The sequence below is a fragment of the Bombyx mandarina genome, chromosome 01 (genome assembly GCF_030267445.1).
Source record: "Bombyx mandarina strain Sakado chromosome 01, ASM3026744v2".
Lineage (NCBI taxonomy): Eukaryota > Metazoa > Arthropoda > Insecta > Lepidoptera > Bombycidae > Bombyx > Bombyx mandarina.
In genome coordinates this window covers 13,249,397-13,266,305 of record NC_143208.1, presented here as the reverse complement: position 1 = coordinate 13,266,305, position 16,909 = coordinate 13,249,397, and the positions used below count along the sequence as shown (strand labels likewise).

Genomic DNA, 16,909 nt, shown 5'->3' with positions numbered 1-16,909 from the left:
TATCTCATCGCATCGTTCACTTCCAAACAGTGGTAGATAATTTCCAACTGCTATCTGAATCATGATTAAGACTATATGTTTTTAAGACAAGTATAATAGCCGGCAAACTTCTTGAGCATTTGTTGACGTAGTGGGGGTAAGTTTGCGCATGGTACACTCACGTGCAAAAACATTATTTACTCTGCGTCATAATGCAATTAAATTATTAAAATCAACATATGTATTTATTTATATATTTATTAGAACATCAACAAAAAATATAGGTTAATAATTATAATAATTTAATCTTGGGGTAAAATAGATATTCCTTCTATTAAGTCAAAACTAGAGCTGTTGCCAGGTCTTCGTTCAGTTGAAGCGAAGCTGGTATTTGTAATTTTTTTTCGTTATCATAATCTTGACCATTATCATCATCACTGTTTTCATCACCCGAGTCGCCATCATCGTGATAAGTCGACATAGGGCTCATCGGTGTAGTTTACGACTCGGTCGGTTCGATCTTCTTTTTTGTCTATAATTAATTATTTTTTGAAGATATTCGATTCGTAGTAATCGAATGTTACTTTTTTCAATTACCAGCTTCCGATTATTTTCTGTTTTTTTTTCCATCTGAAGCCTAGCTCTTTCATAATTCGTCGTAAACTTCATTCCGAGCCATTAAAATGTATATCTTCTTTAAAATTTTCGAAGCCTTTCTACGGTACGGAGTTTCGCTGCTTGTTATGTAGTTATTATGATTACATCTTTTTATAACAGATTGAACGAAACTATCCATTCCGGTAACTTTCTTCTTCCCTGATCTTTTCTTACCCGGAGTCCCAAGCACGATGAGCAAGCCAGAGCCTTTAGCTTCGTTAATAATGCACCTAACAGTACTCACTGATGTTTTTGTTGCTTCCGAAGTCTGTTTTACTTTTTCCATAATATCATTCTTCCCCTGTTTTATAATGAAGCAATATACGTCGTACACAATTTTTCTACCCTTTCTTTTGAATCCTACACCAGTTTGTCGCGGCATAGTGTATTTTTTATAAAAAATCAACAAACACTCAACAAATAGCAATGGCAACAAAGTCAACAAGCAATTATAACAAAATATAACTTAACGATTAATAACGATAGACTTTTCACTGTACGCAAGCGTACTTTTGGGAGCAAGCGGAATGCGGAATGCGGTGCGGGACGCAAGGTTCGACTGATCTACCAATAACGCGCTCGATACGATTTCCCCTGCCGTCGCGCCTCACCCTCACCACCAAAGTGATCTAAAATTCGGTTCTGCGCAGTCAAGGTCATTTGCTCACGATGTTTGCCGGTTACTATACCTACCATATTAATTTCACTTTTTACCGAAATTGAGACCACGAGGGCTCAAAAATAGTGTGTAATTTTCATGGGTGCTGGAAACTGTCAACATCAAGATCATTTTGACTGCTCGACTAAGGTCTGCTCATTTTAGATTAAAATAAAAAAGGATTTATTGCCAAAGTATTTAATATTTTATCATTACAGAAGTCACATTCCGTAAATTATGTTGTCTGTATCTGAGAACCCTAAAGCCTTGTTCGGACTAGGCGAGTATTTTAGTCGAGTACCGAGTAATTTAGTGGCTAAACTACTCGCTACTGCACAGAAATCGTTCGCATTACGGTCCAGTAGAGTACACAATTGAATAATAATATTGTTTTGTAAGATGAACAGGCTGCGACGCAATAGAGTGAATAAACTGATTAAGCTAATCGTAATGGCTATTTTAGAAGACGTGGAGGCTAAACTTTCCTTTATGGTCCGTCGATTTGTAAGTTCACAGTTTTTTTTGTAGATAGTACTCATAAATAAAAAGTTTGCAAAAGTTCAAGTTGCGGGAGACTCATGGTTTACGAGATATATTTTTTTAAAGTTTCCGTAAATATTAGAAAAATCGTCAAGGTAGACGTCACAGTTGACGTTTCAGGTTCCATTCACGGCAAGCGTGTATTTTGTTAAATTATATGTCATGGTTTTTCTCGAAATATATTTTATTATTTTAATATATTCACAGTTGTAATTAATGTGCATTGTAATTGTTTCGGTAATAAGCAATTATGTTGACTTTTTTACACAAAAAGTAACAAAATTGTGTGTATACTGTGGAACGGAACGTGAAATGACGCATTTTTTATAGCGTCTTTTTATGTCTGTAATAAACTAACTTTTTAAATAAGATTTAAATATAAAATAGTAAAATTGCTCGTGTCTTGGAAATAAAATTGCATAAATATTCGAAAAATATCGAAAACCGAATCAGAGCACCCCACTTTCCATCTGGTCTTGTCTGCCCTACCCCTAGAGTGTATGTATATAAAAAACCGGAGGCGCGGAGAGAGAGCAGTCCTCGCCCGCTCGGACGGAGCAAGGAAACAGTGCGAGGCGGAGCGGCTGAGGCTGGTCGCCGAAGCTGCGGAGCAGAGCACGAGTGACCGTGCTTCGGCACGCAAGGGCGAAAGGGCTGCTCTTCCCGTAGCGCCGGAGATAAGGCGGATTCAAACTTAAGCTCCCTTCGAGTTTGCCTAAATAATGCAGTTTTCATCTAAAAAATTAACCATGAATATCTTCATAACCATGGGGATCTGCGGCTTGGTGATGGTGCAGTGGTAAGTCCTTACACCCCTTCCTCCTCGACTCAAAAATAATGGAACATAATTGAAAATTTAACCCTATCGTGACTAAATAGTGCTAACATTAACCGTGAATATCTTCATAACCATGGGATTCCGCGAGGTGGGAATGGTGCGGAGGGTAAAACCTTACCCCCTCCCCTTCCCCCACCCCCATCCCAACCCAAAAATCGACGGACCATAATAGGAAAGTTTCACCGAATGTCCGAAAGTTGTGTGAATTTTCTGTTAACGAAAATACACTATCAAATTCAGCGCAAAGATACCCATTTGAGAAGTGCCACTAATGAACTCGACTAATCAACAGGTTCGGACTTGTTTAGTCAGTGAGCCAGTGACCAAGGACGCGTGGTGGGAGGCGCTACTCGCCCGAAAAAATAGAACAAAATGGATTGACTTGACTAAATTATTTACTAACCTACTCGACAAAATTTTTGGTGTTCAGATACATTTAGCTACTAAATTACTCGGTACTCGACTAAAATACTCGCCTAGTCCGAACAAGGCTTTAGTTTGAAATAGCCTGCAGTCGACATTCTCCTGTGGGATGCCTTATATTTATTAGAGTGTGATCTCCTCTTGCTTCCAATTTTTTCTCCATTATTATTAGCATCATAATACTAGTGTTTATATCATCTGTAAATTCAATGAAATTCAAGGAGGCAATATTAAAAAATCTTGCATTCCATAAAATATTTAAATATCAAAGAAATTAAGGTTTCTCTTCTTTCGTGAACTTCTGTATGACTAAAAAATAACTGATTCACGCTTTTGATCAAATGCCAGTGACATTCACTTGCAGGTTCGAGACAAACGCTAAAGTTATTCTGGAGTCAAGTGCCATGTCATTACGTCACAATTTCCAAGAGTGCTCATATTTGGACAGCCCATTGATAGCCCATTGATAGCATATATTGGTGGTATACCATTGATAGTTAGATACCGTATATAGTTAATGACAACTATCCTTTATCTATCATGCGCGTTTAATGCGCTTGCTTATATGCCAGCTGAATCTGATCTAAAAAAATCCATTACCGTAGATTCATATTTATGGTAAAATATGGAAACAGGGTTTCAAAATCACAACGCAAACACGCCTTTAAAGATTTAATATAAATAATTACAACGTAATTATTGATTTGTACATAATCATTGATAATAGTAGAAAGTAATTTTTTTATACAAATATAATGTCATTTAGTTGTGTTTACACAAATAGCCAGGTAGGTATTTATAAATACAGAATTTGAAAATAAGAACGTATATAATATACAATGACGTAATAAAATTACAAATAAGAATTTTTATTAATCTTTCAATAATAGTAATATTAAATAGTAAATAAGGGGACACATCTTTTTTTTTAATCTATTTTTTTTTTATTATGTCGAATTCAAAATTTAACACACCAATTTGAACACTACGAAATCGAAACGAAATATTGCACCTTAATACCAGTATTTTTACTTGAAAATAAAAAAACTTTATTAAGGGGCATGCTTTCTTTCGAAAATGGATAGTTCTAATATGTGATACAAGTTTTTTATTTAACATTGACTACATACATTTAACACATGCAGTGAGAATAGTATTCACGGTACAACACAATAGTCGCAAGCGGGACGTGTCAGGAGTTCGAAGAGCCATCGAAAGCAAACTTCACTTGTACTGATTGAATACTGTAATCGAGTTTTTTTTTTTAACATACCAGTTTTTTTTTCCCTAATACATTTCTAATAACTCAAAAAGTGAATGACATTAGGTACATTTAAAGGCTGAAGTATCGGTAATCGCTATCCGAAAATGGCTTTTCACAATGCCTTTGTAATTACGAAACGCAACCGTTTTCAGATTCGCACAGTTCCTATAGAATAATTCGACGCTTGAAAGGCAAACGTGACTAAGCGACAATAACTGCTTGGTACATAAATGATAGCCAATGACCATATTCGATGCGCAAAAAAATATATATTTCTAGGTCTTTTAAAATCATTTCAATCCTACAGCTACTAGCTAGATTCTACTACAGCTAGATTCGTTAAAATAAATTTTATTTTCAGGTATTTCAACTTTAAATTAGTCTACTATAAAGTTCACGCATTGTCACTTAGTCACATTTGCCTTTCAAGCGTCGATATTAATGCTGTGATCCGAATGAAGTGAAGGCTGTGATCCGAATGAAGTGAAGCAAGTATTATTTATTCTCTAGGCCCATTTGACTGTGTTCTTAAAACATTCCTGTCTTTACAGCAACCATAACTATGACTCGGTCGTTACAAAATTCACTTTTCAATCATAATCAGCTGATGAAAACGAATTGAAAGAAATAAATATAATATTTTTAATAAAATGAACGATAATATATTCATTCCGTTAACAAAATAAAACCTAACTAAGAGCACAAATTAAACCTAGCTACCTTAGAAAGCTACACCAGTTGGTAAACAACATGTTGTGAATGTTTTCGTTACGTTTACCGACAATCACAATATTACCCACAATCCGTTTTTCATTCTTTAAAAATGTAATACTTGTCAATTATACTATCTTGATTTCTGTTCACATATCGAATAGACAAACTAGATCGAATACATTTTTTACGGTTTAGTTCCACATAAGTTTTCATAACAACGTTTCCGACATTTTATTATTTTGTTGAAATTGAAACTGTCAAAATACTTATATGTAGTTACTAAATGTAAATACTTTCACTTATGAAAATTGTAATCGGAAAAAAGAAAAAAAAAAACACGACAAACTAACGACACTAAAACCGTGTAAACGTATTCAATTAGTCGACATTTTTACGAAAAATTAATATTTTATTCCAACTATATTTTACCTTTTTTAATTTAGTTTTTTTTTTTATTTAAGTTACGTCGTGATCTCCGAAGCCGTTGGCGAAAACAAAAAAAAAACGTCCCATCAATAATTATTACAACGTAATTAATGTACTAAATATAACATTATCGCTTTGCTAGCCACTCACTTATAGCAACCCGGTATGTATAGTAAGCAATAAATACAGTCTTATTTTGTCCCTATCGGAAAATACTTTTGTAGGCTCAGCTGCGAACCGATTCGAACAGTAATGGAGGATGCAATTGAAATTTATATTTTTGTTGAACTACTGGACGAAAGCACACGTATAGGAAACTAAGTTTTGACACTAACATCATTTATAATTTACTCACGATACATATTAAACGAATATTTTATTTATATTGTTTATATTTTCTATTCATAGCTATTCTTGAATGCGATTACAACTTTGTATTTTATTAGTATAATAATAATAATAATAATTAGTTTTTACCTTAAACTATTACATTAAAAACAGAATTCTAAAACTATGACGATAATCAGCTGCATAGCGGTTCTCTTAATAGACAGCATTCAAAATTAGCATGAAAAAAAAAAGTATTCAATTAAAATTTGCACTAATATTTTCACTGTTGTCTTTCGATATCATGTTTAAACACACTGTACGTTCTATAATACTTCTATTTTTATTTTATTTTATTATATAATATAAATAAATGTATAAAAATATACATTCAGAGCAGTCGCAGACGACTCGATGTCCGAAATGTCTTAACCCAGAGAGTACTCGACTCCACCATTCAAATTCGGAAATCTTATGACAACCAAAATATATAGGTACTGATTTAATTCATAGAAAAAAAAAATAGCTGTTACAGACTAAACAATTATAAAAGTCTATGTTTATGGTAAATATAGTTAAAAATTAAAACATATTATAATCTATGTTTGTTGTTGACTCTGTTACAAACTAAAGCAATCGAATGCGACAGCTCCTAACAATGCACTTTAATATTAATCAACACAGATTTAACTCTAAAAAAACAGTACTCTTTTAAATAAGTTACATCTCTTTAAAATGTGATATTTTACGTTTGCAAACATGTCGAATGATATCAAATCAGCACTGAATTGTGCATCATATTTACTTGTGATTTTATTAATTTGAAATCATCATAATTTCAATAAATCAAATTAAAACCATCTCTCTTTATAAGCTCTTGTGATTTTCCTGAGATTCTTTTGAATGAAATTATTTTTTAATTATCAATGACAAAAAAAATAGCAAGTTTTTAATTTTTTTTAAATCCTCCAACGTAATAACATTCCAACATAATTTCCATGAGACTAGCAGAAAAATAAATACTTTCTTGTTTTGTACCCTAAACAATGTTTATTAAACTTAGCACTTTAAAATTATAAATTAAAATAATAATTAAAGAAAAAAAAAACATTTTGATGTCGATAACAATAAAATGAAAACTGCAATAACAGGGCCAGCTTAAAAGCTGCGAATACAAGCTTAACTTAATGCGTTTTCAGAAGAGAAAAAAAAACATTTTAAAAATATGGGCCTATAACAGACTGCGATGTCATAATATATTAATTTAAAATGAACACAGTAATTAGTAGAAACGTCGGATACGTTTTTTTCACGTACGTAGAATGAAAACGAAATAGCACCGAGTATACACCGACAGAGGGGGGAGAGAGAGAGAGAGAAAGAGAGAGAGAGAGAGAAAGAGAGAGAGAGGGAGACGGGGAACCGTCAGAAAGCGTAGCGGTAGTACCGGTGAGGTTTTGTGAACTTACTGTATCGCACAGCACTTACACTTGGGCTTCTTCCTTATGGTCACGTGTTCGGGCTGCTGAGGCTCCTGAGGGGGAGAGCGCTGCACTTCCACCGGACCGGCGCGTGCCTCCACCACTGCCGCGCCATTCTTTGTTCCGTTCATTGCTTTCGGAGTGGTCTGTAGTACCGGACTTGCCACTTTTGTTTGTGGAGACGCAGGAAGACTGGCCTGGAAACGATTTCGAAATATTTTTTATTGCACATAATAATAGGCTGTTCTGTTATTGAATTTGGTTAATTGAAAAAAAAAAAATTAGCTATTTAACCTATTTCTGCCGTTAAGCTGTCATCTATATATTTTATAATATAAAGATGAATTGCTGATCGTTAGGCTCGCTACGATTGTAAGCTCGGTTCGATAAGTAAACTCGAGAACGGCTGGACCGAGTTGGCTAATTTTGGTCTTGAATTATTTGTGGAAGTCCAGGGAAGGTTTAAAATGTAGATAAATATGAAAATCCTCCGAATTTAATAAAAATTACTATTTTGTTTTTCCTTTGATGTGTCCCCCGTCGGACGAATTCCTTTTGTTTGTTTTAAATTTATTTTATACAAAAGTTTAGGACCTTTATTTCTCGATTGAGTTAGGGGTGATAATTTGGACTAGGAAGGCCACGAATAGATCGTACTGGAGAGGTTTACTGGACCAGACTAAAACCCACCCGCGGCTGTTATTTCTCAGATGATTATATCAGAATTGAGCCTAATGAGTATAATTGAAAGATTTATTTAGACAAATGATTTGGAATAAAAATCGAAAATGAAAAAATTAAATCGATTTTTGTGTAAATTGTTTCGCTCGAGTACTGACTTTACCCAGTGAATGCTTTCCGATGTTGAACTACATTTTTATTAATCCCATAGCTACAAACTCGTTCAACGATAAAACAATTAAATAAATGTTGTTAATTTCATCTTTGAAAAGTTTTATTTTCAGATATTTTATCAATGCAAAGCGAATGAAAGTAAAAATATGGTAACGTTCGGCTTATCGTTTAGACAGAATGTCGGTTGTTGGATAATGTTTTATTTTACTTCGATTCAAAATTATTGATACGAATTTAAATTTAAAAATTAAATAGTGCTACAAAAAAGTCCGCGACATTATTGTGAAAATAGTGAACTAAATACAATAAAAATTGACAATTTATTTCTAACGTACATTTGGTACAAAGAAATTAATCTTTATATCAAAATGAATACTTTTATCGCATCTGGTATTTAAAGTAGATAAACTTTGTCTTTTGCACTACATCATTTGGACAAATAAAATTCCCCAAATAAAAAGTGGTCACTCGGTAATCAAAATTCGACTATAATTAATTGAAATTATCAGTTTGTAACACTATTATGATTCTATTGTCAAAGACTACTTATTATACTTCTATAGTCACATATTTCACTAAGACTACACTTTAGACAAAGACAAACAATATTTCATTTATTTTCAATTTGACCACAGACTATAAGCAATAAGAAGAGTTTGACAATAAACAAATAGTATTTAATGCATGTGTGTGTGTGTCAAATGCACGGTAGAATGTGTAATGCTTTTTTTATTGGTTTAATGTATATTTTATGCATAATTTAAGAAAATATTAACATTGCACTCCTTCTCTATATTCTCTGTAAGTGTGGGAAATTTCACACTCCTCCGTAAAAAGGGGTCTAAAGTTTTTGCTCCACGTATTAATATATAGATTATTTGAATAGTTACGATTATAAACGACAAACAACTCAGTGCGTGATATTATGATGCGGTCCGGGGGCGCGTGAACGGATAGGGCGCGCGGGCGGGGGCAGGAATTAAGACGGACAGATGTTGCTGAAATTGTATTTCGCCCGATCACGATGTTCGACCAGCCCATACCGTGGGCCCCGAAGGTCAAATATTTAGGCGTCACCCTCGACAGTAGGATGACATTCCGCCCCCACATCAAGACGGTACGCGATCGTGCCGCCTTCATTCTAGGACGTCTCTACCCGATGATATGTAGGCGAAGTAAAATGTCCCTTAGAAATAAGGTGACACTCTACAAAACTTGCATACGCCCCGTCATGACCTATGCAAGTGTAGTGTTCGCTCACGCGGCCCGCACTCACTTAAAGTCATTCCAAATTATCCAATCCCGTTTTTGCAGGATAGCCGTCGGAGCCCCGTGGTTCGTCAGGAACGTCGACCTCCATGACGACCTGGACTTAGAGTCCACCAGTAAGTATATGCAGTCGGCGTCGATGCGCCACTTCGATAAAGCGGCACGACACGAGAACCCTCTCATCGTGGCCGCCGGTAACTACATTCCCGATCCTGCGGACAGAATGGAAAGCAGTCGACGTCGCCCAAAACACGTCATCTCGGATCCTCCCGATCCACTAACGGTGCTTCTAGGTACTTCAAGCACCGGTCACCGTTCTCGTCGAACCCGTCGCTTGCGACGAAGGGCTCGACGAGTAAATTAACTCTCAGACACAGCCCACTGAGTTTCTCGCCGGATCTTCTCAGTGGGTCGCGTTTCCGATCCGGTGGTAGATTCTGCGAAGCACGACTCTTGCTAGGGTTCGTGTTAGCAACGTCATCAGGTTTGAGCCCCGTGAGCTCACCTACAAAAGTTAGGGTTACGCTGATATAGCCTCTCAAGGCTCTCAGCTTAGGTAGGAAAAAAAAAAAAAAAAAAAAAAAAAATTGTATCCGTAATGCGACTTTCAAGGCACTAGTAGCTCAGGTTCAGATTTGTATACGAGAAAATTTAATAAATTTATTAATCACATTATAGTTCCATTTATAATTTTTGAATCTTAAATATCAAGGTCAACTAAAAACTTTAAATAACATTTTTTTCCTTGGGATCCTATATATCTTATCTATCCTGGATATTAGGTCAAAGTGATAAGATTGTTGTATTGTCATCGGTCCTTTATACGTGAACAAATTACCAAGTAAATCGGACGTCTTGAAGTTTTAGAAAATTACGTTCAAACATTCCGTTATATAGATATATAAATATAGTTCAAGCTAGTACAATAATGTTGAAAAGACAAATCTATGTTCAAACCGTACAATACGTAGCCAAAATGTAACTAATATTATAGTAGTTGTATATACACATCGACTGACAAATTTGTGTAAAATACAGTTTCAGTAAGATTCAGTTCGTTGGACTCATATACATTGAAGAATCTACGTATTAGCCGACATTCTTATGAACAACCTAATCATAAATGAAGTTGATTAATGAAGACAATATATTATTATTATTTTCAGAATTATGTTCATTCTACATTAGACGTATGTTTTTGTACAATGACGTCAACATTCAAAAGGGTTATATAAATCAATCACCCCTGGTCGTTTTACAAACACATACACGACATCAATAAACGTAGTTGATGTAATTATTCAGTACAGTAGATCAGGGGGAATAGAGACTAGAGTTAGAATAGGAACAAATCTAGGATGTCACAATAGTTTTGTTGAGTTGTTAGATTTAACTTTGCTGAACTGAAAATGACTTTTATTTAGAGTTTAAGAACATTAAATAGTTAATAACTATATTTTATTTTAGTCATCAAAGTATGATGACCCTAAGAAAAACAATTGAAAATTTGTGTTGGATTTGGAAAGGGCCCCGATACCCCCCAATCTACATAGGGTATACGATATTTTACAATCGCTTACGTTAACATTATTCGCTTCAGCCTTTTCCTCCTTGTGTTCGTCAGTCGGCAACTGTGGAGCCGCAACCGGTGGAGTTGGAGTGATGGGCTTGCCGCCCTTGATGAGCGAGACTATCTCGTCCGCTTCACGGCTCAAGTCGCCATCGGGACGGAACGGATTATCCCATCCGCTCTCCGTACTTGAAACAATAATTTTATTATGTTATAATGGCGATACATTTATTATCACGGCCAATAAAATAAAAATAGTTTAAAAAAACTAACAAAATACGTTTTTAATAGAAAATCCAACTAAAAAATAGTAAATAAATTTGAATTAAAAATAGTGTAAGAAAAAATTATTTTATTGTAAAAAAACGTGGGGTGATTTTCAGGATATTATCAAAATTACCCTTCTACTCATATCTGTTCATAAAATATTTATAACTACTGATACCATGCACCCCACGCTTTTTCATTTTTTAGTTGAATTTCAATTTAAAAAAAATTTTTTTTAATATGGTGTTGTCTTCGGTCCTTAATAAGTATACCAAATTTCAAGTTAATCCGACGTTTTGAAGGAGGTCAAAATCATGTTCAAAGATTCCGTTATAAACATACATACGCCTGAAGCTAATAAGGGCGTATTAATTATAATATGACGTACCTAAATTTGTAGTAAAATGCCTTTTTGTTCTAATAAACAAAAAGTAAAATCTTTATTATGTCTATTGAACTGTGAGTTCAAGTTGCAGAAAAGAAGACTTGCAAACAAATGCTGTATTGGCATATATGGGATTCAAAATTATCATATATGTACATATTTTTACTTTAATATTGTATTTTTATCTCGTTTCCTATAAGAAACCAAACATGTATATACGCGTCAGTACACACTTATCAATGCTCAATTGTTATTCAATAGCTGAATATAAACAATTCCGTTCGTCTAAATTGAAACACATCAAAACATCAACGACAACATTATATCGCGTCACAATACGATCAACGATTCAATTGAATTTGCAGACGACTCTGATTGGACATCATACATGATGCATTGTATGAATATGTCAAATGATGGATGACACTCAAGGCCACAAAGATTATTCAAATTTGAAATAAAACTGAAAATTGTGATCGAAATTTGAATTTGAATAAAATTTTAAAATTTAAATACGTTTAATAATATTTATCTAATAGGATCATCTTGTGAAAATTACAGGAGCAAACCGATTTTGAAGTCTTAAAGAAACTCTATTCATACACCACGATGTTTGTAGTATAGATTTGTAGGCGCCTTATTTCTTTTATTACCTAAATTTGAAATGTAATTAATTACCGGAATACTAAATTATCTTAGTTCCCCTTATGAACCATTAGGATTATACTCCAAACACATGTATAACATAACATTATCAAACATTACTACGATCTATAAGTAACGTGTTTTATAGAGATTGTTCAGAGTCCTTGTTAAGAATGGAAGAGTTAAATAATATTTAAAAAAACGCTACACTAGCTTTTTCGCTGCACAATGGTCATTAGTGTTTATTCAAATTATAGTGAATACGAACATCCTCTTCGAAATGTGAACGTGAATAGTCACAACGCACCGCCTTTTACACTTGTCAGAGGGTCTCAACATTACGTAAGCGCAGAAGTATTTTTCTAAACACAATAATACCCACGTTAACGCCTAAACGTTATAATACACTAGATGACATCACTGTATTGTGTACATAAAAGTACTAGAATCTATTACGTTTATGTACACATCGTTACGTTTTTATTTTTCAAAGATTTTCGACAATAACACGTAGATGGTGTACGTAATTTCAAAAAAAAAGCCATCACGTTAACGTTCCAGCCATATTCATTTACACTAGAGGTCCCGCAGTAGTCGAAATTCGACTATAATTAATTGGAATTGTAAGTTTGTACACTATTATGATTGTATTTTATACTTCTATAATCACAAATTTCGCCAAGGCTACACTATAAAAATTATTAACAAAGACAAACAATATTTAACCTATTCTCAATTTGACAACAGACGTCAAGAACAAAAGTTTGACAATAAATAGTACGCTTGCGTGTGTGCGTCAAATACATGGTATGTAATGTAGTGTGTGTAATGTTTTCTTTATTGATTGAATGTATCTTTTATGCATTATTTAAAAAAAATATTTGCATTGTACACTTCTTCTCTATATTCTCTAAGTGTGGAAAATTTCGCACTCCTCCGTCCGCGCAATTTTCGTAAAAAGGGATACAAAGTTTTTGCTTCGTATATTAATATATAGATACTCGTACATTCAAAAATACTAAACTTTAAACTTTCTTGATATCGTGTAGGACTTCAGTAATAGTTTAGAATGAGGCTTAATGGAATTACTTTGTAACAAGAACCGATGGTTATCACCGTTTTTCCTTTTCTATATAATTTCGAGTGAGACCCATGATAATTGATAAACGCCACAGCGTAAATCGCCCTGTCCACTTTTGACACATTAGTCTAAATTTCTTGAGATAAGAATACTAATCTGCTTTATACAAACACAGACAACTCCGTGGAAACAACATATTTTTTAGGGATAAAAAAAAAAGTTTGATAAAACTCTTTTTTACGTAAATTCGACACTCTTATACGTATCAGATAATCGCTGATAGGGAGTTAGCGTTCTGAAAATAGAACGAGAACAGAGCACACTCCCGCAATGCATCATTCGACATATTACGCACATCTCCACATTTTCTGGTAAGCAATCATAATTATAACTATTTTTACAAAAAACATATTTCAAACTATTACTTAATACTTTTAGAAGGACATGTTAAATACCTTATTTTTATTTACAGTCACCTAAAATAGTAGGTGCCCTTGAATTGTTGAATTCGAATCAATGATCGCCCCTTTAATAGTTAATATTTATATCGTCTTAAAAAAAACCTTTTAATTAGATAATACTTCGCTCACAAAAGACGAAGGGACTTTACTTTTAATATTTTTACGTTAATTCTATTTACATACTACGGTTCTTATTTGTATTTATCTATGTAGTTACTGACACTAGTATTATGAATTGTCACAATAATATTGTATCCGCGTAAATTTGATAACGAATATTTAACTATAGATATATTCATCATTCAATCGCACAGTGCAGCCCGTCTCGTCTCGGTGACGTACTATGTCTATGAAAATATGATCTTCCTTTTTTTTAAATTGAATTTAAGAAACATTAAAATTCAATAACGATAGGTAACAAAATAAATTCCATTAGAGAAAAGATTGCGCGATTTCAAAGAATGATTTTCTTACTCGCAAATTTCATGAGCATTTCACAGTAAAACAGCTTAGCTTCAGAAACAAACATTGTTTAGATAGAAGATACTGCTTGAGGCTTACAATGCTTTCTGTTTTAATTATGGACTAGATCGTTGTTTTTCTTAATCATATTTAAGTTATTTTTGTTTATGAGCTTTTGAGTAAATTTGATAAGTTACTTAGCTAATTTTGAATAGGTAATACACAAAAAAAAACTTTGTGGTCTTCTTCCCTTTGTAGATATTCGACTTAAAAAAATATTTTTTTGCTATTATATCGCCTATTAGTTCCTAATCTTCTGTACTTTTTTGAAACAATTGAAAATTCTTCTTTTTCCATCGCGGCATCATTATACGGACTAGAACACGCCGCCATAGACACAATCGCTTCCTGAAATAGGCTGAATTGGGTTGCCGCTTACCTAATCTGTCTGTTGTACACAGCGTTATCCGCCATATCGTCGCTGACTGTGGACAGCAGGGAGGGGTATAAAATGTAAGAGTCCTGCTCCGCTGTAGGAGGCGGAGACAGACACTGCGGTCGTGCCCCCTGGTAGAACGACACACGTACTTTCGAACGCTCCGAACTGAAACAAAAAAAAATTAACCTGAGACGTGTATACTCAAAACAAATATTTAGCGCGTTAGTTTCTTCGAACTATACAAGTGCCTTCGCAGCTGCAATGAAAGTTGATATAAAATTCCTTCTCAAAAATGATTTAGGACATGCATAACCATAAAAGAAACCTGATACCTGAACGTGTACCAAAGTTATAATCGTACTTACTGATCGTACAGTGATCATGAGACGTCAACAAAAAACCATTATGTGAACAATAGTATATTATTACGTAGACCATCCCTCGTCTGTCATACAATAAATACTTAAACGCTTAAAACGCAATCCGCTCAATAAAAATACAACCTTTATGCGTGATATGTATTTGTACATTATGATAAGTACATATTATGCAAACACTGTTTACAAGGATACTATGATGACAACAGAAGATTGAATAAACCTTCATGTATACATAATAAGATTTTCGATTTACATAAATTCAAGGAATGCGTTTCAAGACTTAAAATATTTTGACGTGTTGAAGAAATTTAAATACGATTTCATTTACGTGCGACAGCATACCTCAAAAGAATCAAAAGTCCACTAAAAAAATTAATGGCGTAAAATCATGTTCTTCACGTAATCTCTGATTTCTTTTATTCGTTATTTTCGTGGTTTTATATAGGCAAAAAAAAAGAAATACAGTGCAAATTGCTTAATATGATGCACTTACGACATCACCCGATTGCGATATTATTTTTCGAATTTAATAGGCGCTCGCCACAAGTCGTCCTACGCTTAGACAATAATAATAAAATTAAAGTAAAACATAGCACCAATAAATGAAAAATAAAGGCGACACAAATTAAAACAGATTTGCAAATGAAAAATTTAGTAGGAAACATACATATCTGAAGTATACAGGACGTTATGTAACTGATAAAACAAGCATTATCTAAGTTATCAACGAAATGTGAAATAAGGGAGCATAACAGCATGCGTGCAAATCATAATAGGTAACATTAAAGATAAAACCATAAGTCCTCCAAGTTCTTATCATTTTTAAATGCAAACATATTTTTAAACGTGTTGAAAATACAATATTACTTTTAACTGTCTCGATCTAAAACTGCTTTAATAGTAAACAAGATTTCTTGAAATAGATCTATCAAACTCTGATTATTTCAGCCATGATTGCTTGAGAAGAAATTTAATTAGAAGTTTACTAATAAAACAATTGGTGTTTGAAAATTTTTCATGACAAAATATAACTGTTTTATTGTTTTAGCTCAAACATCAAGTTCGCTTTGCAAATATATACAGCGCTGCAGCACAAAGCATAATATGATAAAAACCCAAATGAAATCCAATCCTGGACCTCTTATTAGCATAGATGGACATTCACGGCCCACCACATTAACATTGAAGATGATTCAATGACAACTGTTTTATTAGTAGATGACTGCGTCCCACCCACACAGCACTTATGTTCACTCTAGAGCATTTGGATAATTTGTTCATGTTTTTTGAATGTTACTTGTTATTTGCAAAGTATGTTACATGATGCTTGAGAAACATTAATTCAAATGTAGGGTGCTTTTCAAAGTAGCTGCCAAAGCTCATAGGAATTTGTGATGCCTATAAGCAGACCTTGACATATGCTATACAAGTTTCAATTTTATTGAATGGTAGTAGCATCATAAAGCATCTTGTCTTTTTCTGCGATACAGTATCCTACTCTATGGTATGATTATAATATCTATGTAGTGAGCAATACAACATACCATCAGTAAAAAGGCATAATTTCATTAGTAAAAAATAAATTATTGTTGATTACATTCGACAATATATATATTTTATTGTGTCATATGAAGTCTATATGGAATATGAAAAAGTATAAGGATACTATACTTACTTATAATACTATGATATTTAAAAAAAATCACATATTGGAAAAAAAAAATGTTTTCCGATTTTCATACTAATATAACATACTTCAAGTAGAAATGTGATATCATACCCTTTATT

General features: G+C 33.6%; 1 protein-coding gene across 2 annotated transcripts in view; it reads right to left on the bottom strand.

Moving 5' to 3' along the window:
* Window positions 1-3,754: 3,754 nt before the first annotated feature.
* Window positions 3,755-16,909, bottom strand: part of LOC114245195 (uncharacterized) — a 61,304-nt gene continuing 48,149 nt past the window's right edge. For both annotated transcript variants that reach the window (XM_089731812.1, XM_028177267.2), the window contains exons 4-6: window positions 14,742-14,906; window positions 11,012-11,189; window positions 3,755-7,504 (exon numbers count right to left, since the gene is read on the bottom strand). In XM_089731812.1, the coding sequence (XP_089587938.1) occupies window positions 7,292-7,504; window positions 11,012-11,189; window positions 14,742-14,906 (556 nt within the window). In that variant the 3' untranslated portion in view covers window positions 3,755-7,291. The remainder of the gene's footprint in view (window positions 7,505-11,011; window positions 11,190-14,741; window positions 14,907-16,909) is intronic.